The sequence below is a fragment of the Centropristis striata genome, chromosome 1 (genome assembly GCF_030273125.1).
Source record: "Centropristis striata isolate RG_2023a ecotype Rhode Island chromosome 1, C.striata_1.0, whole genome shotgun sequence".
Lineage (NCBI taxonomy): Eukaryota > Metazoa > Chordata > Actinopteri > Perciformes > Serranidae > Centropristis > Centropristis striata.
In genome coordinates, this window is record NC_081517.1 from 32,669,241 (window position 1) to 32,693,064 (window position 23,824).

General features: G+C 41.0%; 1 protein-coding gene across 3 annotated transcripts in view; it reads right to left on the reverse strand.

Moving 5' to 3' along the window:
- Positions 1-20,993, reverse strand: part of rbfox2 (RNA binding fox-1 homolog 2) — a 44,350-nt gene extending 23,357 nt beyond the window's left edge. For 2 of the 3 annotated variants that reach the window (XM_059338790.1, XM_059338783.1), the window contains exons 1-2: positions 19,895-20,993; positions 11,276-11,326 (exon numbers count right to left, since the gene is read on the reverse strand). In XM_059338790.1, the coding sequence (XP_059194773.1) occupies positions 11,276-11,326; positions 19,895-20,146 (303 nt within the window). In that variant the 5' untranslated portion in view covers positions 20,147-20,993. Of the gene's footprint in view, positions 1-6,376; positions 6,594-11,275; positions 11,327-19,894 lie in introns of those variants that run through there. The other variant, XM_059338799.1, reaches the window with a different exon arrangement.
- Positions 20,994-23,824: the final 2,831 nt, after the last annotated feature.

Below are 23,824 nucleotides of genomic sequence, written 5' to 3' on the forward strand. Positions count from 1 at the left end.
CCTCTTCCAATCTTGCCCACAAGCATCCAAATTAAGAGTTTGATAAGTGATAACATCCCAAACATCCTTGCCTTCCTGTCCTGCCTCGGTTTTATGCGGCAGCTCGGCCATCTTATACCTTGGTTTTCAGAAAATGTTTGCTCAATATTTGCACAGATTGTTACAGTCATTATCGCCTGTGAATGTTTTGATTATATAATATCAATATGTAAGTAAATATACATCTAGGCCTGTCAACTCTCAGTCTCTTCCACAGTTTCTGCATAAAGAACTCTCATTAAAGAGCACTGTGTTGTACAGATACTGATATCATGGTATTTTCTATACATCCTTTCATGTGTTTTTTTTGCCCGAATTAATGAACAAAAGCTTAAAAATAGACGCCGCAAATTGTTAATAAGTGAAGAATTTTTCTCTCTGTAACACTGTTACATCACTGATGGTAATAATGTGAACATGAGCTGAAATCCTCTGATGAGACATCCTGAATTCATTATGTTTGAGACAGACAGAAAAGGAGAGCAGAGATGAGAAACAGTCAGTTTAGATCAGGCTTTTAACTGCAGGAGACAAAATACATTATGTGCTAAATGATACACTGGTTGGCTTCTCCTTGCATCAGCCCCTCGTAGATTAACTGCATCTGCGAAGGTAAAAATGATAGCAGGGTGGAGCGAGTCATTCTGGGTCACCAGGTACCAGCTAAGCTCAATGACAAAAAGAAATAGGGAAACTAGACCTGCTCCTGTGTCATGCTAGAAAGGGAAAGTTGATCACCCAGATGGGGTCAAGTGGTGAAATGGGAAAAGTAGAAAAGGGAAAACACACTGAGACTACCTACATGAAGAAAGTTTTACCTCAGTCATGGCTGCAAAACACCGCAAATAGCTTATTATAAAAATAAAAACCTGTCAGCCACATTAGCAGCTCTACAGATGACCACTTGGTCTGTCTTGTACTTTGGGCAGATTGAAATATCTCAACAAGAATTAGAGGAATTACAGTGCAATTTGGTACATGCATTATTTTGCCCTGCAGGATGAATTCCAGCAACTTTGGTGCACCGGAAAACTCATCCACCCATAAAGGGATCATTTGGAGCATTATTCATCCTGATTCACACACACCTATGGAAGCCTGAGATGGCAGAGATGGAAATAACATTTTTTTTTTTTACAATGAACACTTAATGAAGGCACTTGCAAATCATAAGGTAGTACAAAATGTAAACTGTACTTTGGTATTTCATTTTTTATCTCCTATTCTTGAGATTTCATTAAACATATTTTTTACAAAATGAACAGGAACACTGATGAGGAATGCATTGGGTAGATAATAATGAGAATAAATATGAAACAAAATTTAAATCCAAACTAAAAAGCAATCAGGTTTGAATTGAGATTGAAATCTAAGCTTGTTTACAAGATATTTAGTCAATGCTTATCTATAAACAAAGCCATAATGTGCATCTTTGGATGGATGAAAGGGTTTTAAATAGTGAAAATGCATTTGTATGAGAAATATTGAGCATATGCATTATGCAACTTGGATTACATTGCATGAATTGTACGAGTGTTTGTGAAAGATATTCATAGTTTGGTCGTTCACATGAAAAGTAGTCTTGCAAAGCCAGAGATCTATTTAGCTACACTCATTATTCTGGGATAGGGGAAAAAACGCTCCAGCTAGTTTATATTTCTTTGAACCAATCACAATCATCTTGGGCGGCGCCAAGAATTATGGTGCCCATGCAAAATACATTTTGAAAATTTGTTTTTGAGAGAGAAGTTCAAACCGAGCTCAGTTTCTCAACTCCAGGTGGGAGTATCGAATTGCCACTTTCATAAAGTTCAGAAATGGTCGGACACAGACTGATCCAGTGTCGGAGATGGTTTGGTGGAGGGGTTTTCCGAAGCCATTTGCCTGTCCAATTAAGAGTTATAGTAAGTATGTCTAGTCTGTGTAAAATCTGAATCTATCATGTGTAGTATGTGTGCTACAGAATGAATCATGGAACAAAGAGGCTGTACCTTGAACAATCAGCTATAATGTAGGAACGAAAACATCTGGGGAAACTTTACTCAGGGATCCCCCTGCCATAATAAGTGGTGCAGAGAATATTGTTGAATACAAAACAGAGGAAAACTCGTTTTACCTTTTGTGAAATTTGTTGGTGAAACTACCCTCCTACTCCGCATTGAAATGTTCATCGCGGCTCCAGTGTTGTCGTACTCGAGTCCCAACATTGATGACTCATGACACAACTCACTCATCCACTGATGAGTCAGACTTGGACTTGACAAGTTGTGATGCAACGTTGACAGAATGATAGTGACTTGAATTTTTAAATAATGCACACTTAAGACTGAGGTTTTGATATCCTGGCTGCAACACCATATATTATTTCCACAGTCTATACCGCTGATCAGATCATATCCTCATCAATCATATCATCCTGCTCATTGTTGTTGTTGCTCATGCACAGAAACAGACTACAGCCTAGCAGGGGAATGGACAACCCCGGCTGTTGCTGCTCCTTCTGCCAGACCAAAATAGAAGCGGGAATACGAGCCAAAAACAACCTTGTATTTGTGTTCGACGATTGGCCTTTTCAGAGGAGATCCATTTTAGCTGCATCTCTACAGCCCTCTCTCTACCTGATACACTATGTCAACAGCCCAGTATCTACAAAAATAGTGTGTGCCTGCAATCCGCTTCTGCTTTTTTTTTAATGTTCGCCCAAACCGTCAAGTTATGTGCCTTTTGCTGACTGTGAGTGGCCTTTGTTCTTTGCATCAGGATAAAAGCATCTTCTGAATAAATGCACATAGATAGGAGGATAAGAGGAGGAACACAAAGGGAGGGCATTCCTGGTCATTTTGAAGAAAAGTGCTGCCCTGCAGACAGACAAACTGTAAGCTGCGCATTTGTGCCAGCACTCAGGTTTGTGTACGTTTTGCTCGTGTACATGTCGTGTGCATATCAGTGTGTGTGTGTGTGTGTTTGTGCTTCAGCACCCCTGGCGTTGCGGCGTTAAGGCATTAAGGGTTGTGTAAGTGTATGCGTTGGCCAGGCAAAGCCAGTGACTCAGAGCGGTAGCTGTAGCTGGCTTACTTTCGGGTCAGTTAGCAGCAGCAAGTGTGTCTGAGGAGACATGTTATAAAATCGTCTGCAGCAGTCTCACTACGCTACAGGAGGAGAGGAGAGGAGAGGAGAGGAGAGGAGAGGAGAGGAGAGGAGAGGAGAGGAGAGGAACATGGCTAAGAGCTAACTAGGGCAACACTGGGTCATTTCACATGAATAATGACATTTCAGCATCTTACTTTCTCAGGCCTCCAGCCATTAGTCTATAGCCTAATTCAACAAACTTGACGCTGGAAAATGTGATTCATGCTGTTAGCAGCAGCTCACATTTTGGCTCAATAATCGTATTAACTGGGGAAGTTATGTTCAGCTCAGATCTTGGCTTCTGACTCCGCGCTGATGCTACCCGAGCTGCAAACAGCTGGAGAAGCGTTTACGGCGTGTCTGTGGCATACCGATGAGCCAGGAGACACCCTCTTGTTAAATTATTCCTTCCCACGTCAACCCCTCCTCCTCCTCCATCACTCTCCCTCCTCCCCCTCTTGCTCTTCTTCTTCTGCGCTCCTCTTGCTGCTGTTCTCCCTTTCCTCCCACTCTCTCTGCTTCACTTCTTTACGCTTCATAAAATCCAGACGGGACCCTTGCATACGTCCCGCCCCCACGCATGTCAATCAAGCCCATTTGCTTCATAGCAACAAGATATCTGCGATGCCTGGGCTCCTCCTCCCACACTCTCCTCAATCTCCTTATAGGGTAACATGTCTGCTTGTCAAACAAACCCCTCCCAGCACACCCCCATCCTTTCCCTTGTAGGGTCTCACGTACAAATCCCCTTCCTCACACACCGGCTCTGGGAGACCCCCCACCCCCTTCAACATGCATGTGCGCAGCGATACACGCATGACTGGCCCTGTCATCCCTCCACAAGCTGTGTCAATGGTTCGCTCAGCAGCATTTTATGAAAGGTAAACACTCCAAAACAAAAAGATGATGACATTATTTGTCCACATTTATTCCTCATTAAAAGCCACACGCCACCCCAAACAAACGCATGTGCAGGTGAACACACAAACGTGTGTTTACCAAACATGAACACGCCTCTTTCAATACATTAGGAATGACCATGAAACAAGTTAGTCTTGTTTGGAGCTCAAGTAAAGCCCTGCAATGATAATAAAGCACTCTTCTGGTTATCGAGTGCGGTTTTTAAAAATGTACACAAGCCAGTCGTAGGACTGTGTTGTTACTGTCAACAGCACCATCCAGAGAGTCAGCGAGGGCAACCCCTATCCATTTCAAAAGGCAGGTTCTTTTGAAATCCACGCAGATGCCTCACAGCGAGTGCTTTTAGAGCCATTAGAGATGCAAATAGCTGCTAAAGAGGGCCGTTACAGCAACTCCAGGTTTGGGCAATTTCATGAACATCTCTCCCTTTTTTTGCCCTTCCTTTTAGAAGCAAAGTGTAAAAAGGTGTTTACCTCACATGGCTCTCCCGTCGACATTTTCCTCACTCCTCGAACCATTTAACAACCCGTACAACAAAATGAATGACTCATGCAAGTTGCCACGGCAACACGGCTCATTGGGATCATTTACCGACCATCATTGTTAACCCTGCGAAGAATCAATAAGAAGATTTGTGGAGGGTGGGAGGTGGAGAAGGTTGGGTGAGAGGAGAGAGGGGGGTTTAATAGCTCATGACCCGTTTACAGTTTGTGAAAGTGTGGCAGTGTGTGTGTGTGTGTGTGTGTGTGTGTGTGTGTGGGTGTGTGTCTGTGTGTAGTTTTGCAGCAGGTAGGCGTCTCTCCTTCGCCTTAGGGCACACGCTTAGGTGGGGCTTGAGAAACTATTTCAGTGTTTTGCACCCGATCTGCTTCTCCAACTCTCCTACAGCCAGGGCCAAAAATATTAGCAAAAGAGTTAATAAATTACCGCCGTCAGAAGGCAACTCTGAGCACTTATACACACACACACACGTAACTGCAAAGTCAGCGCTACAGTCTGAAATTGCGTCACAGAGCAAACTAGCTCTCTCCAGTTGACCTAATATTGTTGCACTCCATCTCTTTCAACTCCTCTCATTTGTCCGTCTCTGCATAATTTCAGCTTCCTCATCCACGGGCTTCCCTGGCAACTGCCCGAGGGTGTCCCATCACCTTAAAAATCAATTTTCTATTCTCCTGCTCCCATTCTCTCACTCTTTTTCCCCAACCCATCCCCCTCTTCCAGGGGCTCTTAGAGAAAAACATTGAGATAACAGCTGCCAGGGCCCCAGGGAGAGCAAGAGGAGGGAGAAAAGAGGTCAAACAGTAAAGAGAGCAGGAATCCAAGGTACAGCTGAAACAGAAGCACATGCGCGGCGAGCAAAGACAGGAAGAAACACACACGGAGTCTGACTCACACCAAATGAAATGTAATGATATGAACGAGACACTTCACGCACCAACTTTGCAGCCCACTGTGTGCTTCAGCTTCTGTGTGTTTGTGAAATGTGTGACACAGAAATTACAGTGAGGAGGTGTTGTTAGCTGAATAGAAGAGATGCAGAAGGGAGAAGGGAGGAGGAGAAAGAAAGGAGAAGGAAAATAAAAGACAGAGACAACTGTTCTGGGGACACCTGTCCCTTTCGCTCACAGGGCTTGAGCGATGTACAGAGACAGCTGCAGAGGCAATAAAGAAGAAAGACTTTTTTTACGTACCTCTCCTCCCCCTATTCCTTCACCGTTTCCACTCAGAAATGTCTAAAGAGTTTACTGCAGAAACAGCTCGCTGCTACATCCAGCTGTACAGCCTAACACGCTGTACTGTATGTTATCTTCAGAGCATACATAATACATAACAGAGCACAGTTTCTGGCAGTGGCAGCTCTTGATGTGTTCAGATTGCGTGCGCTTCTAGCTCTGGGCAGGAGAACAGATGCCACAACAACGGCGTACAATAATACATCGCCGCTCGTGCATTTCACCGTGGCAAATCATAATTGCAGCGATGCAATCTCCAAGCCTGTATCTCCCTGTCATCTACGCCTACTACGCTAGTTTCACTGTTTATATCCCTCGCAGCGACTGGGCGCTGAGACCTAACGAGACTCTGAAATGCCCTGACTGGACCACTCTAGTAAAGGGGGTCAAGAAGAGTCCTCATCTGTTAGTAGTTAATTAACATTTCATGCTCAATGACAGTGCTGGCCGCTCTGATGCCGCTCCGTGTACAGTGGAGCCTCGGCGGAGAGATGCAGCAGACGCGTACACAGGAGGAGGATATGAAAAAAGATACGGAGATAAACACTCACCGACAACACGGAAGGATAGTACAGTCCCATCATCGTATTCTGTGCAACAACTCCAACTGTCGTCGCTCCTCTCTCCTCTCTCTCTCTCACTCTCTCTCTCCTCTCTCTCTCTCCTTTCCTCTTCTCACGCTGCCTCGCTTTCCTCTCCCTCTCCGAGCCTGTGTCACCTCACCAGCTCAGTCTTTCTTGTCTGTCTCACAGATTCAAAATCTCCCTCTCTCTGCCCCCGCTCGCTCTGTCTGCCATGCCAATCCCCCCCCTCCCTTCCCCTCCTCCCCACCTCCTCCTCCTCCACTGCTGGCCTCTGTCCCTGTCACTCTCCCTCGCTTGCTTACTTGCTTTCTTTCTCTTCCTTCCCCTCTCTCTCTCTCTCTCTCTCTCTCTGTCTCCCACTCACTCTTTTCTTTCCCTCTCCCACTCACTCTTTCCTTTCCCTCTACCCCCAGCCTTCTGTTTTGCTGCTGTGCCCTTGCCTGCTCATCTCTTCTGTCTCTTCTCCAGTCCTCCTCCTCCTCTTCCTCTCCTCCTCTCTCACCCAGATATCCTGACGCCTCCCCCTCCTACTTCTCTGCCTCTGTCACACCTGCAAACTTTCCCCTCCCCTCTGCTTCCCTCTCATGTCGCAGCCCCTCCCTCCTCTCTCTCTCTCTCTCTCGCTCTCTCTCTCTCTCTCTCTTCTTCTGTTCTCTTTCTTCATGTAGGTGAGTTAACTGGGGCTGCTGGCACCACTGGGAGAGGAGCTGAAGACTCTCCTCTCTCTCTCTCCCTCTATCCCCTTTCAGAGACGCACCTTGTTACATAAATGTGCCAGCAATTTGCATGTTTGTCTCATGTCTGAATAAGCTCCCAAGTCACTTTTCTGCAGAAGTCACGACTGTTCTCTGACTAGGTCGAAACTACAAACGTTTTCATAACACTTCTAACACAACACTGAATGCAGTCACAGTAAATCCTTAAAGCTGCACCAATCAATATTCTGTACTAACAATGGCTCAGTCCTACTCAGATTTACGTGGCGTTTTAGCATCTATCAGCTCATTGTTTTGGTTTTACTGTTTTCTGGATCCAATTTTCCCATTTCACGTTATGTTGTGCTACTGAACTGGTTTGCAGCAAATATTGTTACCAAAAAATATTGGCCTCCCAATGTTATTTTCACATTTTTTCAGGGAACTTGGATTTAGACAAGCTCTTGATTGAGCTTTATATTTAAATATTTTACCCAACAAAATAAGTATTTTTATTATAAGGGTACAATTTTGACCCAGAACCACAAAAATATATTTTAATTGTAAATTTAAACTAAAAATGAAGTGGCCATTGGACATCCAATACTTTTTTGATACCACATTTTAAAAAACGATACTATATTCACATTTATTAGCGTTTAAAGCATCAATGATATTAAAAACAACAAACCAGGCTGTACAGATGAAACAACAAGGAAGAAAATCAATGGCACTGTGTGGAGGTTGCAAATAAAGAAACAAATGTTATTTTGTGTACAAAGAAGTATCGGAAAAGTATCAAGTCTTGTTTCTTTATATTCATATTTTTATCATAGTTTAAAATAAAAGTAAAGTCTTTCATCGGCACAGCCTTGTTTTCATTTCTTTTTTTAAATAGCCCAGACCCTTAATAACCCTAACCCTAACACTAATTGCTACAAACAGTAAAGTAGCACGACTCAAATATAAAATGGGGAAAAATTGCTGCAGAAATATATATATATATATCATGTGTATTTTTCTGTTTCTAAATGTATCAGGGCTGTAATTCTAATTATTTGAATTACTGAAGCAATCCCATATTTTCTGTGAGAATATATCATCATATCAACATATTGTTGTGTTTGTTAAATATGGAAATATTGATACTGATAACCTTTTGGTTCACTCTCACTACCACTCCAATCAACCTCGTTTCCAGCAGCAAAAGGACACTTTTTTTCAGTAAAGACAAGAAAAGCTCACTGCACACTACCTGCCCAGCATCAAACCTCAGACAGACACGGTTAGCGACTAGCTGGTGAACATAGTGTAATGGAGCAGATCAAACACATTTAACGACAGGTGTATCGACCACTGTGGACAGGAAAACATGCCTAGAGCAGCTACTCTATCAGAAGAACGACGTGTGCAGCAAAGCCAAACAAACTGTTGGATGAGAGGATTCATCATCTCACATTATTATTTTAAAAAAAAGACAGTCAACACTGTCCTCCAACACGGTGATATTAAACTAACACACATTTGTCTTCAGCACGGCATCCAACAGATGCATGCATTGTTTTCTGTGAATCCCTTGTGCGTGGGTGGGTAATTTAAATCTCTCACGGAAAAGGCGGACTCGGCTAAGAACAATAGAAACTACTATAAGTACTAGAAAGCAAATTACAGAATGTAAATAATTACATTTTAATACTAAATGCTGGCCATAGTGGGGTTTGATATGAGGTTTAAATATGCAGAGAGAGAGAGAGTAAACATGAATCTTATTTTTTAATATTGTCTTTTAACTGTCAATCAACGTCCTTCATGCTTGTGATAGTCTTTAACTGGTAAAACAATTGTTAACATCTATTACTGATGCAGAGCACACTCCTTGTTCTTAAAGTAATTTATTTTTTGTAACTTGACTTCTACCTGTCATTCTCCAGTCGGGCTGGGCGATTGATTGAATTTTATTTTCAATTACGATTTTTGGCTTCCAATGATTATGAAAACCATCCCATAGTGATGAATGATAATCTCCTTTTGTCTTGTGTTATAAATCCAGCATACGTCGCATCTTTACAGCAATGCACTTTCACACATTATCGTTGTTAATTAGAGTTAATTAAGTGTTGGATATAGTGTACTGAAAATATGTTAAAGCATTGTCAGTAGGTTGTCACAGTGCACTGCAACATATTTGTTCTCATTTATTTTTGTCAGATTTATTTTTATGTACTCAATTTATTTTTAGTAGTTTTCAATAAGTTATGTAACCACTTTACTGTTATAACCTAGTTGATCTTATTTATTTATTTATAATATAATGGTGTTTGTTATTTCTATATTTGTCTAATGTAAATTGTAATCTATAATTTATTTTATTTGTGATTTAATTTTAATCTAATTTATTTCAAGTTATTCTTTTCATACACTCAATATATGTTTAGTAATTTCCAATAAGGTTATGTAACTACTCTACTCTTATAATTTTTTTATCTTATTTATTTTTCTTACTTTATGGTATTTGTTATTTTTATAATTTCGTCAAATATTTATTTTATTTATTTATTTTGATTTAATTTTAATCACATTTCACACTTTTCTTTATTTATTATTTTTATATTATTTATTTAAATATGATGAATGTATGTATTTATCTATTCTTTTTTTAAACATTTTTTAAAATTAGTTTTTCAGATGAATTACATTTACAAGACACTCTATTTGAATAAATTATGTTCAAAAGACAATTAGTAACCGTGCCAAATAAACATGATTTTGATATTGACCAAAATAATCATGATTATATATATATTATTATTTATTTATTTATTTGTAAATCAGGCAGTCCCGCTATCCCAGTGACAAATGCCACATGAGCCTCATTTAATTTTCTTGTCCTGTCATTTTAAAATAAAGCAATTACTGAATAATCATGGATATATACACATACATATATATACATATATACATATATATATATATATATATACATACATACATATATATATACATACACATATATATATACATACATACATATATACATATACATATATATACACACATATATACATATACATATATATATATATATATATATATATATATATATATAGCCCCCAAAAGCCCTATTTTGATGGACGGAAAGAGGCAGGAAAGTTTCATATCTCACGTATGAAAAGGTCTCGTCTCTCTCTTCACACGTCAGGCCTCTGCTGCTCTCCAGGCTCTTCCTTTCAGGAGTCTTTGATCACATCATTCTCACACTGCTGTTGACAGTTTAGCACCTCAGTGTTGTGGGAGCCTCTGCTGCCCGGCATTGTTTTCTTCCTTCTCTGTCTTTTTTTCTTCTTGGTCCGAGAACGGTTCACACTTCCGAGTCCCTCAAGTATCCCTTGACTGACAACTTCACGTCCCAACCAGAGATAGCACGCACGCACACAGGCGCTTTCGCCTTTAGGAATATTCTTTGAACGTTATTACACTCAAAGTGAAAGAAAAAGTCACTAATTGGCTTCCCCGATATTCACTAAACAGCACAACAGACTGCCAAGAAAAAATCAGCAATACTGAATCAAATACAAGTGAAGGCTTAAGACAGATAGATACAGATAAGCGGACAGAGGTTGTTGGGCATCGCGGAGAGCGAGGGATGAGGGGATTATGGGCAGAGCATGAGAGGATGAGTGGATGAACAGAGGATGATCTAAGGATTAACCACATAAACTGAACAGTCTAATAACACAATCAGCAGGCTAATACAAACACCAGTAAACAGATTGTAGCCATGCACACACACACACACACACACACACACACAACAATTTAAGCAATGCAGTTTTTTCTACGTTTGTTTGAGGAGAAAAACTAGAATTTCTTCATGTTTAATGGCGCTAACAGACAAAATAAGTTGGATTTAAAAGCTCAGAGATGATTAATAATGTGGCTGATTGTTGAAAGACAAGTAGTGGGAGGGCAAGACTGGAAGAGTGAAGGGTGTGGAGGCATGTCTTCTTCTACACGACTGATAAATTATAATCTACACCCCCACCTTGTGGTTTACAGAGCTGCACTGATCCATAATAATGCTTTCTGAATAGGAATCAGAAGATATGATGGTGGTGGCGTATATCATAAAACAGGAGGTTTGAGCATGTTTGAGATGAAACTGGGTCCTTACCTGGCTGTGAGACGGGTAGCCATGATAACCAAGGGTCAAAGGGTCGTTGTTCTGTAAGAGAAGAGAGCAGGTTTTTGGTCAGAAGTTTGCCAAAAGGCAAAAAAGCGTTTGATGTATTTTTTAATCACTCAAGAATGCCATTTCATCCACACACTTCTTTAGTCTTTCACACTTTTCATTTGACTTTTCAGCTCTGTGGTGCTGCTGACTCCTAATCAAATTAACTTGCACGGTGACACACTCCTGCTATCTCCTCCAGAGTTTTCCACCCAGCGGATCTTTTGTCTGCTTGTAAAGACGTGATAACGGGGGCGAGTGAGATCATGCGAGCAGGAGATGAAAGACGGGCAGAAAGAACGAGCTCTCACCACGGCTCTTAAATCATAAATAGGTCAGGAGTGTCAGCGAGCATGAAGCCCCGTCGGTGTGAAATGGCATCATGAGCACTGATGCAATCTCCGACACATTCCTCTCAATGTTCTGGCTGTGTAAAGCAGAGACGCATACATCAAACATCTGGTGAGTAATTACAGTTTAACAAGACGCATTAAGAAAAATACTCATTTTGTTTGGAGCCAAATATTAAACAGAATTCATGTCCCGAAAATAGTTTGTAACTCGTTTCATTCGCACTCATAACACTGTGTTCCAGCTTTTATGCTAATGTATTCCATTAAAATGGGAGCTTTACACAGCAATTACAACACGCTTTGAAGGAAGAAAACAGATTTGCCTGTCTCTGGCTTCATATCACCAGATTAGAAAACAACTCGGCTCCTCCCTCCTCTCTCTGTCCTTCCCCCCCATGATCTTCCTTTCATCTGGAACCAATGTCCCTCATCTGCTCCGTCCCCAGGGGGAACACTTTGCTCTGCGCGCTTTACAGCTTCAGTTCGCCTGATTAATACTGTAGCCATCTAACTTTGGACCCCATGGGGCGTTTTCGCTAAAACTAAGCACAACGTTTCCAAATGCAGGAGGCTTGGTTTGGGTGGAGGGAGAGAGAAATGAGAGAAAGGAAGCATCTTCGCGACTGAAAAATGCAGTTTGTGCGAGTCTATCTCTGAGCCAAAAATGTACTTAGTGAACTGGCTTTGCGAGGCAGAAGCTCTAAATAATGAATCACCTCTTAGAGGCTTGAATAACATGAATAAAGTATAAACCTTATTTTACAGTGAGGCCAATCTCTAAACACACTGGAGGTATGGAGGAGAGGAGGATCAAAACAAAACCAAAAATAAGAGGAGACAAAAAAGGGGGTGGTGCACTACGTCAACGTGAAGAGGGAACACTTCGGGCAACATCTGGAATTCATATTACAGGAGGCTGAGCAAGGCTGGAAATACAACAGGAAATGGACAGCAAATGGAAAAAAAATCCCAGAAAACAGAGATGGAGGGAGCAAAGACAATGACTCATACATGAGCGGAGTCATGTGCTTAATTTCCTTAAGGAACTGGGAGGAATGAGAGGGAGGGAGGGCTGCATGGAGGCAAGTCGAGTGTATCAGTCGCACTCTCAGCTCCACAGTCTCCAGCACTTCTAGCATTGAGAGGCAATAAGATTTTGCACAGCTTTTATCATGCCTTATTTTGTTTGTTTCTGTGTTGGTGATGACAAATAAAGCACATCTGATTGTCCTCTGGGGGTGGTGGTGGTGGGGGTGCTCTTTAAGGGGGTGGGGAGCTAAAACAAGAAGAAGAAGAGACTGCAGGGGAAGACCGGGTGAGCAATCAGGAGAAAGTAACAAAATGACTTGAAGTCAACAGATGGCGAGGAGGGGAGGAGGGGGAGGAAAGGCGAGCTGAGGGGGGGGGGGACAGGGCCGATCCTGTAATAATAAACTCTGAGGGATGAGAAGCTCCGTTACCTCCAACTAACTTTCTCCTTCACACCATCTTTATGTAATCCCTTTTATACACGAACCCCGCTGCAGGCCTTGTGCAGCTTTGTAAGAGGAAAATTCAAGCACTCTCAAGATCCTATCTGAATTGTTATGCAATTGCGAAAAATAACATTTACATAATTATTTTATATCCACATGATATTGTCATTTTGTTTATTTTACCAGCTGTTCATATTAGCTTTGATTGTATTTTTTGATTATGATTATTTAATTCCTGCTAATTCCCAGAGTAAGGGATCAACCGAGGATTTATCTTGCTTATATAATAAACTGAAGAATTCGTTTAAAATACAGTTTGTATTTAACAAAAAGTTCAGACTATCCCAGTAGAGAATATTTGGCTTAAAAACATCTATGTTTACATTTGAAAAGGTTTAGTTCTCATGGCAAGTCATTCATCTTTTTTTCATTTGTTATTTAAGGTTTGAGTACGCTCCAATTCTGTTGTGAGACGCTAACTGTTGTGTTTCATTTCAAATATTAAAAGATTTTTGGTTTATTGGGTGGATGAAACACAGGATTATGTAGAAAATGATGCATTTTTACAGAGTATTAATGGCCATAATCATAACTTTGAAAGTGTAATCCCAAATTTCTTCTTGTTTTAATTGTTAATACTTTTATATTTCTTGTATTTATTGCTTGTTTATCTGCATTGTTATTTTATTGATGCTTCTTTCTTTTTTTTCTTTTTTTTTTGCTGCTGTAACATTGTAAAGCTTCCCATTGTGGGAGTAATAAAGGAATATCTTATCATATCAGAATGGTTGAAATAAAGCTTTTCCAAACTTTTAAGACTTTATAAAAGCCCTGAATAAAATCTCAAAACAAATAAAGGCTGAGAAGCTTGGATACCTCCAACGTTCTCTTTCACGCCATCTTTTCACTAGGCGACAATTATTCCTTTTTTACATGAACCCTGCTACTCGTCTCCAAAAACTACAGGTGGTGGTAGGTGTCTATGTGTGTGTGCACGATTGTTTTTTTGTGTGTGATGTCTAATTTAGTCACAAGACTCGTGTCTATTCCTATCGTGCCTTGGGACTGCTGCTCTTCTGAAGAGGAGTGAAAGAGGAACTACATTTCACTGCTCTGAGAGTCATCCTACCTCACTGCAAAGCAGGGCACTCCATACACTCAGGAGGATGTGAATCCATTTCATCCACAGAGCACTTATGTGCTAAGCCTCCAAACAGTCGGCCAGATGATCTCAAGTTTATTTTCCCTCAATGTACTTCACCTCCCTCCGACTTTCCACAGTAAACCTACACACGCTCCTTCAGAGGGATGTTGGCTGCAGGCTCAGCCGGCTCTGGCATTATAATCATCATAAAGCCGTATCTGTTAACGAGTCACACACACAACATAATCAAACTGCTGTCCACCGCGCTGATCTGCATCTCAAGATAAAACTGTTATTTTTATCCCCCCAATTTATTTCCGATCTGATTGGAGAAGATTAGTTTTTGCATGTAATTATTTACTGCACAACATAATTGCCCATGATGATTACACTCTATGATTATTTCATTGAAACATCATTTCCCTGAAACTAGAGCCTCATACTGGACTTTTGGGAGCATGTTGATGCCCATTTCTGGGAAAAAAACTTTTGGCTGCTCTTCTTTTTAATATTTTAGCAGAGATCTATTAAATATGATGAGCACAGGGAACTGAAAACACGTCTTTAAACTGTCTCAGCACTTTGGGTTTGGAGACTCCAGAATCACATACTGCACCTTTAACAATCAACATATTTCTACCTCATCTGAAACAATTTTATGTGATATATGTCCACTGCTACTGCGCATAATTTATATCAACCTGCAGAGTACTTTCTTGATTAATCAACGCATAATTAACCAATGAAAAGTCAGAAAATGATGCAACATGTCCATTACAATTTTCCAGAGCCCAAAGTGATGAAATCATTCTACTTTTTGTTTAATTAACAGCCCAAAACCCAAATATAATAAATGTGTGTGTCACTTTTGACAATATCAGGGTGCCTCAGAGCTGTGGTAAATTAAATATTTGTATACAGTATATACAGAATACTTATTATATAATTTCTTCATCACATTCAATCAGATGTCACGGTGTTATAAACAACCAAAATGATGTGTTGTGACAGCACTCTAGGGTCTACAGTCTATGGTGAGAGGTGACAAATTGAAAGTTTTATGTTTAAAAATGTGGAAATAGGCTTGGCTTGCTATATGACTTAAAACTCAAGCACTTCTTGAACTACAATAATAAGAAACGTTTCAAGAATTTTCAGCAGCATGAACCCTAAGAAAATGCAGCAAATCTTCACATAAGAAACTGGAATTGTCATTTTTGCTTGAAAATCTATTTAAACAATTCGTCAATTTCCAAAACAGTTGAACATTAACTGTCTGAGTTTCATCAGCTCATTATTTTTATTTTAGTACACAGTACAGATTTTGCCAAAACACAAATCAATTCAAATCCTGTAGAACAAGTTTTAATATAAACATGACAAATATGTTTTTAACAGCATTTAAATCAACACCAAAAATTCTGTGGCAGAAACAAATCATTAACTGCAATTGATATGTGAGGATAACTACACTTTAAGGACATCAAGTCTGCCCCAGAGCAGAGCGCTGAAACACGCAGCCTTCTCTCTCAAACATAATGCAGTCAACAGACTTCTGCTGGCAATTTATCACAGAAAAGCAGGAGCCCAAAAACTAAATAAATATTCTCAACTCGCAGCAGGAGTTCATTTTTCTTGCTGACGTTTTCTTTCTATTTCAGTGCCGGGGCTGAGATGAAAGTACAGAGGGGTGATCCACCTACATTAATGTCCGAATCAAGTCATTTGTCCTCGGCGCTGTCACCCCGGGCAAGACCTTATTAGGTTAGAGAGAGCCCCAGTTCCTACGCAGAGTGACAACAAAACATGAGCTGCTCAGCAGCATGCCAGATTGATATTGAAGTGGACAACCTCCTCTCAACATTTCCCAAAGTCTAACTCGGGCTGGAGATGCAGGGTATTGTTATGAATCCCCTGTCATCCAGAAAAATGCAGGACTTCCCCGGTGAAGCACTGCTGGAATGCATAATGGACTGAAAATGTTCTGGGGGTTTTTAGCAGGAGCAAGCAAGCTGGTGTTCTGTGCTGCGAATATGTTAATATTCATTTAAAATCCATACTATTGGATGCACACAGTGTAGGCGGCAGGAGGTCAGCAGCTAATTTCTATGAGCAGCCGTGACCATTTGAACTCATACTGTTGAATGCACCCAGTGAGCTTTATTCGCCCGCGTTAGCTGAGCATTCAATCATGCACTGCAGGCTGCACTGATTGCTGCTCTGCTAAAACTTTGCGGATTCGACTCGACAGAGCTTTTCCACCCCCGCATTGTGATGACATCATGCCCTAATGAGAAAAACAGCAGTGTCGATGGCCAAATGGGAAAGATCCCATTATTGGGCTGCAGTGGTACAAATGGATTGCTCCCTTTACCACAGCCACGCCCCTCTGTGCCGGCTTCAGTTACAGGTCAGAGTTCAACTCCTGCCGTGATCCCGGCAATAAATGGTTTTTAAAAATAAATAAAGGGTGGAGACACGGTGCTTTACGAGAGCCAGGATGCTGCCTGCTATAATATTTTCCATCCTTTACCCTCCTCTGAAGATTAGCTTTACAGAAGTGCCTGTGTTCATTTTTATAGATGTTTCTTTAGGAGCCAAGTCCTCCAATTTAAAAAGTAGGAAAATTGAACATTACTCTACCCTGTTTGCTTCAAGAATATCGATGGTGTCGCCAGGTTAGAGGGATAAAAATATGTCACAGTGGTTCACTTTACACATGGGGAGATTTTAAAACCTAAGGCTGAGCTCACAAACTGACATTCAGTATAGTTTTGGTAAGGGTGTGAGAAAATATCAATATAAGTATCTCATTTTATTTTGTGAGACTGTATCGATTCCCAAAAACACTGCATACATTTTTAATTAATAGTTTACATGCAAAGCAAACAGACAGCATAAAAATTAGTGCTGTGATATTGGACGAAAAAGTGACAGAGACCCCTTATTATTATTGCAGAAAAAATACACTTTTTAACTCTGATTTTATGCATATTTGGTGTGACGGTTTACAGTAAAATTAGGTTTCAATAACTGCAATATAATCGGCCTGCTTACAGTATCGCAATATATTGAATCATAACCCCTGCATCATATCATCACACTGCCAGATTCTTGCAAATACAGTTTTCGGAGGACTGAAATCGAAATTCAGGTTTGCAACTGACAAGTAGTTACACGCTAATATAATCTCAATAAATCATTTGTCGAAACATGTTTCCCATCAAATCTTCTTAAAGCCCAATCTAATGCTATTAAAGGCCTTACAGACAGTCAAGAACCCACACATATTCCTACACCATCTCCAAAGTCAAATTACTGCACTTTTTTTTGCATTTTCAAACTTTTCCAGCACCTTACGTGGCATATTATATATTTATACACAATGCATAGAGTATAAACAGTACACTAATCATTTCACTTATTGTGCTATATAAATCAGACAGAAGGGTGACAAGTTAAAACAAAGTTTTACATTTCAAAATGTATCGCTTGGTTATAAGCAGACTTGGCATCTTAAATTTCAAGCACTTAATTAAATTAATCTTTCATCATACACACACACAGCACACTGGTGTCCTGTTGTCAAATCCATCATAAAATTCAAGCACTTTCAAAGCCTTGAAACACCACATTAAAATTCAAGTGTTTTCACGAATATCCAGCACCTGTATGAACCCTGAATTCCATTTTCAATTAAATAAAAACAGAGAAAAGAGAAAATCCTTCACTTTAAGGGGCTGGAAACAGGATATTTTGAACAGTTTTGCTTGAAAAATATGTTCAATTTGTAAATTATGACATCAAACCTAATCTGACTAATACCAAAGCAAGTATGTGCGTCTGGGCATGTGTGTTGTATAAACCCTCTGCTTTAGATAAGGATCTCAGGATCAGTGTGGTTATAATGCCCCCTCCAGTATGAGATGTGATCCCATTAGCTGGAAACAAAGCCTCTTTACTGCCAGTGATAGGGCAAATCTGTTCCTGCACCAACTGAGAGAGGGAGGGGGCATCTCTCCCACTCTCATTTCCGGACTGTCCAGCCAGCTCACGTTCAATACATTTTAGGGGCTGAAGCTATTGATCTGCACGTCTCTCTCCCCCACACAAACACGCACACGCACACACACACACACACACACACACACTTGCATCTGTTTTTAAGTGCATTACCTTCCTAAGCCTGTCTGTCAGCACTCATGGACAGCATGACGATGTAAAGCCAGCCATTTAGTTTTCCAAACATGAGCAAACAGGCCACTTCACCTCCATTACTGGCGCTTTCAATGGCAGAGAAATAGCTTTCCGTTTTCCATTGGAGTGCTTCTCCCTACATAATATACCATAATGATGTCCAACCCATCCTCTGCCCTCCTGAGACGCTCTATTAAGAAATATTTCACCAGTTTTGGGTCACCAAGGGGGGAAAACTGCAAATTGATTTTGCTGACATTGAAAGAAAATAGGTTAAGAGAGTCTATCACGTTTGCTGATTCAAAAACAGGGTGAGAGGCCAAACACTGCAGCAGTGATGTTGATAAAAGTAGGGGTCTGAGAATCAAGGTAATTAGACTGATTAGGTTTGGCCTGATTGCCCCCTAATAAAACTGGAAGCCTTTGTTTACCTCAAATAACCCCTCCTGTGTGCCCCCCCTTCCTCAAAGATCACACAAGCAAACACTGACATCAATTTCCATTCGAAACCAAATGTTGTCCACACCATTATACCACATGGCAGAGGGGTTGTTTTGCATAATAAAAGGTCAAGTTTGTTTACATTCCCCACCCACAGCTGAGACTCTGATATTCATAAAGCAGGAGATGCTCTTTGGGGAGTTTTGAGGAAGCAGGATGTCTGAGCAGCAAAGTAGCAACCGAGTGGATACATTAATACAAATTGGACATTGCAATTTAGGACTGCAACCCATTATTTTCATTCGATCAATGCGCTGTTTACTTTCTGAATCAATCATTTGCACTATAAAATGACAGAAAATAGTCAAAACATGTTCATCCCAGTTTCTCGAAGTCCAAGATGATGTTTTAAAATGTCTTGTTTTGTCAGTCCAAAGCCCAAATATATTCAGTTAAAATAATATAACTAACAGAAAAGCAGGGAATCTCCATATTTGACATGGTGAAAACAGCAGTTTACAAGAATTAGTTTGACAGAAATGTATCAATGAACTGTTGCAGAAGCAGCTACATTGTAGCTAAACCCAGTGAACAGCATGGATTACGTGCTTACTGTTTCAGCCACCTTGTAAAACTGAATGAACATCATGTAGAGTCATTTACAGCTGTGAAATGTGGTGGTATGTCCTGCAGTGCTGGTAATGGGCTGAGCAGACTCGATGGTGGCCCATTGGGGGCCCTGCTGCTGCAGCTATGAAGACAAATATCTCTGCAACTATGATTTCGACATGTGATCATATTACAACCGCAACCATGACTTAATAATTGTATTTATAAGTCAATATGGATGCACTTAAATAATGCAATCATGCACCAAAGCACCAGGAGATCCCTGCACAACGCTTAGTCGTTCCTGCATTACTGTATTTGGACAAAGGAGTGCTCTCCTCACCTGACCAACCTCGCCGATCCCTCCTGAGCCGTCGATCCGGGGACGCTTGCACTCAGCCCCGGTGGAGTCCACCAGAGCGGCCGCTGTCTGGCCGTCGGGCTCCGGGTCTCCGCGCTTCATGCCCCGGACAACCGCAGGAGCGCCGCCCGCGTTGGGGTGCACCCCGGCCATGGTGTCCAGCTCTCTATCCCGGTCCATGAGACCCCGGGACACAGGCAGCATGATGGATGCAACGTCGGTCGACATTAACATTTAAAAATCTTCTTTTGTCCCTCGCCTTGAGCTAAACTGGGAGAGAAATGCACTACCTATGCTCGTGAGCACCTTTGTGCTTTGCAGCCAGGCTGTGGACGATTTTCCACCGCAATTAAAACAGTCTTTTTAATTCCTACCGGGCCTTTGTATGACCCCCCTGAAGAGTTGATGTATCTGGAAATGTTTGGCTCTCTGGTCTAAGAAATATAATCTAACCACCGCGTTTGTTAAAAAAAAACCTCAAATAGCTCATAAACGCTGCTTAGCTTACTAGAAAACACTATTCAAAAACGTCCCCTAAAATACAAGCAGGTTAATTCCCAGCTATGTAGCCCCTGTTTGCTGACCGTGTATTTATTTACTGCAGGGCTGCCTAAGAGGCCTACGTTATTTCAGATCATAACAAACCAATTAAATAAACACCGATCAAAACAATGGCTCCTGAGCATAACCGACCGCCCAATTTCCATTTGCCCTCGTTTTTTTCTATACGAGGAGCCGTCAGGTTTTTTTAAGAGCACAACATCAACATCCTACCGCAACCTCAAGACGAAAAACCCCTCAACATGTCTTCCCTGTCGCCTTTTTTTCTCCTCTCTTGTCTATTAGCCACAGACTTGAGCCACAGAGCAAAGTCAATCCGCGTCAGGAGCTCTCTCTTCCCCCCATGTTAGTCCGCAAGTCTGCGTGAAAAGAAAAGCCGATTTCTCCCCCAAAAAACAACATGCAAACGGACGGACGGGCTGCGGTGTTTCCTTTCCTTCCTCTCTCTCTCTCTCCTATAATTTTCTTTCCTCTCTCCGTTTTCCCGGTGTGATCTTGTAGCGTGTGTGTTACAGAAAGGAAATTGTCCTCCCTCCCTCCTCCTCCTACTCTCTTGGTGTAGTCATTCCCCTCCTCCTATCTTCCGCTCTCCCTTTGAACGCTGAGCCAGGCAGCCAGGCAGCCATGCAGCCTGCAAAATACACGCAGTGTGCCGCAGTGCTTCCATATATTTCACCGTGGGGAGGTGTGTGTATGTGTGTGTGTGTGAGGGGGGCCCTTATGACTCCAGAGAGACCACCACGCTCTTACAGTGCAAACCCAAGCCTTTAAACCAACTGCGCGTATCGCTTTTTTCACATGTACTGGCGCACAATTTCAAAAATATTATTGGACTAAAGCTGCGCTTAACAGTAATAGCGGTTACATTGCATGGCGGACTAGCAGAGGGTGGGCTTATCAAGTCCAGTTCTGGAAGACTTCATTCCTAACTCATTACACAACACAAGCCAAGGTCTTCACACCAGCCCAGCTGTGAGTCATGCTGCATGGAGTACCTTATGTTCCGCTGGCATTTTTATTGCTTGGATGACACCCAGTGGTCAAAGGCTACCATGAGAGGCAAATACTTCAAAGGCAATTTGCTGTAGCAAATTTTATTATGAGGAAAAGCTGATTTCAAAAGTCCCCCCTCTGATTTAAAATGGGTTATACAACTTCAGCAACTACACCATCAATTGTATACTGTACATGCCACACAACACCAGCTATTTAATCAGGGAGGGAACAGGAGGGTGACCGGCCCCCTTTGGTGCCCCAGTGTTTGAAACAAATGCAGCATCTTAAATGTTCCTATGGTAGATAAAACATGACAAATTGCCCTCTATAGTGCCCTTCCAATAAAAAATATGTGATAAACTGCCCTGTTGGTTGCCCTTTAATGGAGAAAACATGATGAAGTGGCCTCTTGGGTTCCCCTTCAAGTGAAGAAATGTGATTGAGTGTCTTTAAAGATGCCTTTAGAGCGAAGAAAACAAGATGCAGTGCACTAATGGGTGCCCTTAAATGGAGAAAACGTGATGAAGTGCCCTCTTGGGTGCCCTTTCAAATGAAGGAAGCATAGTAAAGTGCCTTTCTAGGGTGCACTAAAAAACTGAGGAGACTATGCATGCTGGTCCCCTTTTTTCCCCTTCAGCCTACAGCCTGAGTCCTTTACTGCTTTTTTAATGGGACTGTTCATTAAGTTTCTTGCTGAGAGTTAAACGAGAAGATCATTACCACTCTTTCGTATATCTGTGAAATATGAAGTTACACCCAGGAGATGGTTAGCTTAGCTTAGCTTAAAAACAGGAAAATATTGGAAATATCTAACCTTGTCATTTGTTCAAAAATTACAAACATGTTATTTATTCAATTTGTACACAAATCTGAGTGTAAAACCGCTGGGGCTGAAGAATTAAGTGCAAAACTGCAGTTCTTCAAACGGCCACTTGAGGCTGGCACCAAAAGGGAGTCAATCCTCATAGACCCCCATGTTAAAATGCACCACAGCACAAACAGCACAAATCAACATGTGTACAGCTTGGTACAAAAACAGCCTCAGTCTCTATGGCCAATTCCTCCATTCATGACGTACAGTACAGGGGTGAATTTCAATATAACTCAGCCGATTAAATTATGTTAAGGCATAAAGTTATGCATAATTAGGGGCATAGCAGCTCTTCAGAAATATTCACTGCTTGCAACCCTGTAAATCACATTAACCGCAGCTTGTCATTTTTTACACATCTGTTTTTGTACTTAAACAAACAAGATGAATGTGTTAATGAGCTTCGGAGGTGCTGGTAGGCAGATGTTTTAATGAGCCAGTGTTTGAACTTTTCTTCTTTTCATTCGTGAGACAACTATTTCTGTCATTTTTAATGCAAACAACTGAGTGCAGCCCAAATGACTTCCAAGAGTCTGTCTGAAAATGTGCTGCTATATCCACAGCTTTTATAAGCACTTTTTAAAATGTCAAACTATTTCTTAATTACATTATTGTTGTATTAATATTTTTAACTATGTTTATGATTCTGCTTGTGTGTGTGGGAATGAATGGGAGGATTTTTTTATAGCTGTGTGTGATGTTTATATTATTTTAAACCTGAAAAATATGCAAAGACTCACTGGGTGATGTGCACTATAAATAAACTACACATGGCTGGATTACCAGGCAGGCAAAGTCAATTACCCTAGATTTACTGTACTGTGTGTCAAGTAGTTTGAGGAAATTTGTTATTTTACTTGGGGAGCTGGGGGATGGGTATGTAATGAACCGTACAGTACAATCTTGTATTTTCACCTGATTTTGAGGCCTCATCTTAAAGAGATACGATGTTGTTTCATTGGATATCATGGTGACACTCCCAAATTAATGTTTAATCAAATTACCATACAGTATATCTATAGGGGTGTATAATATTACAGCACAGTAATACTGTAAGCACCACACAGTGGGACACGAGAGTTCATTTTTCTCATGGCTCTCTACCAAGTAATCTAGCCGTGTATGTGCAATCAAACTTGATTCAAAATAAGATGAGTTCCCTTTCAGATGCCATCGACATACTGAAGTTGTACCTCTTTCATGGAACACTGGTTACATGCAGAAGCTCCATTTACCTTGCTAAAAATATTTATTGCTGTAAACCCGCTGTATATTTCACAGATTAGAGCAGTATCACATCCCCTATTTAGCGCATACAAGCTGTTACTATCAGACACACGGTAAAGAGTGGCGTCCCTCTGATCCAACCAGACTCACATCTCATTTGTGTCTACCACTATTGCACTGCTGAACAAACAGGGAAACAAAAATAACTGAACCTCTGTGTGTGAGGTTGCTGCACCTTATTATATGTGGAGCTCTGA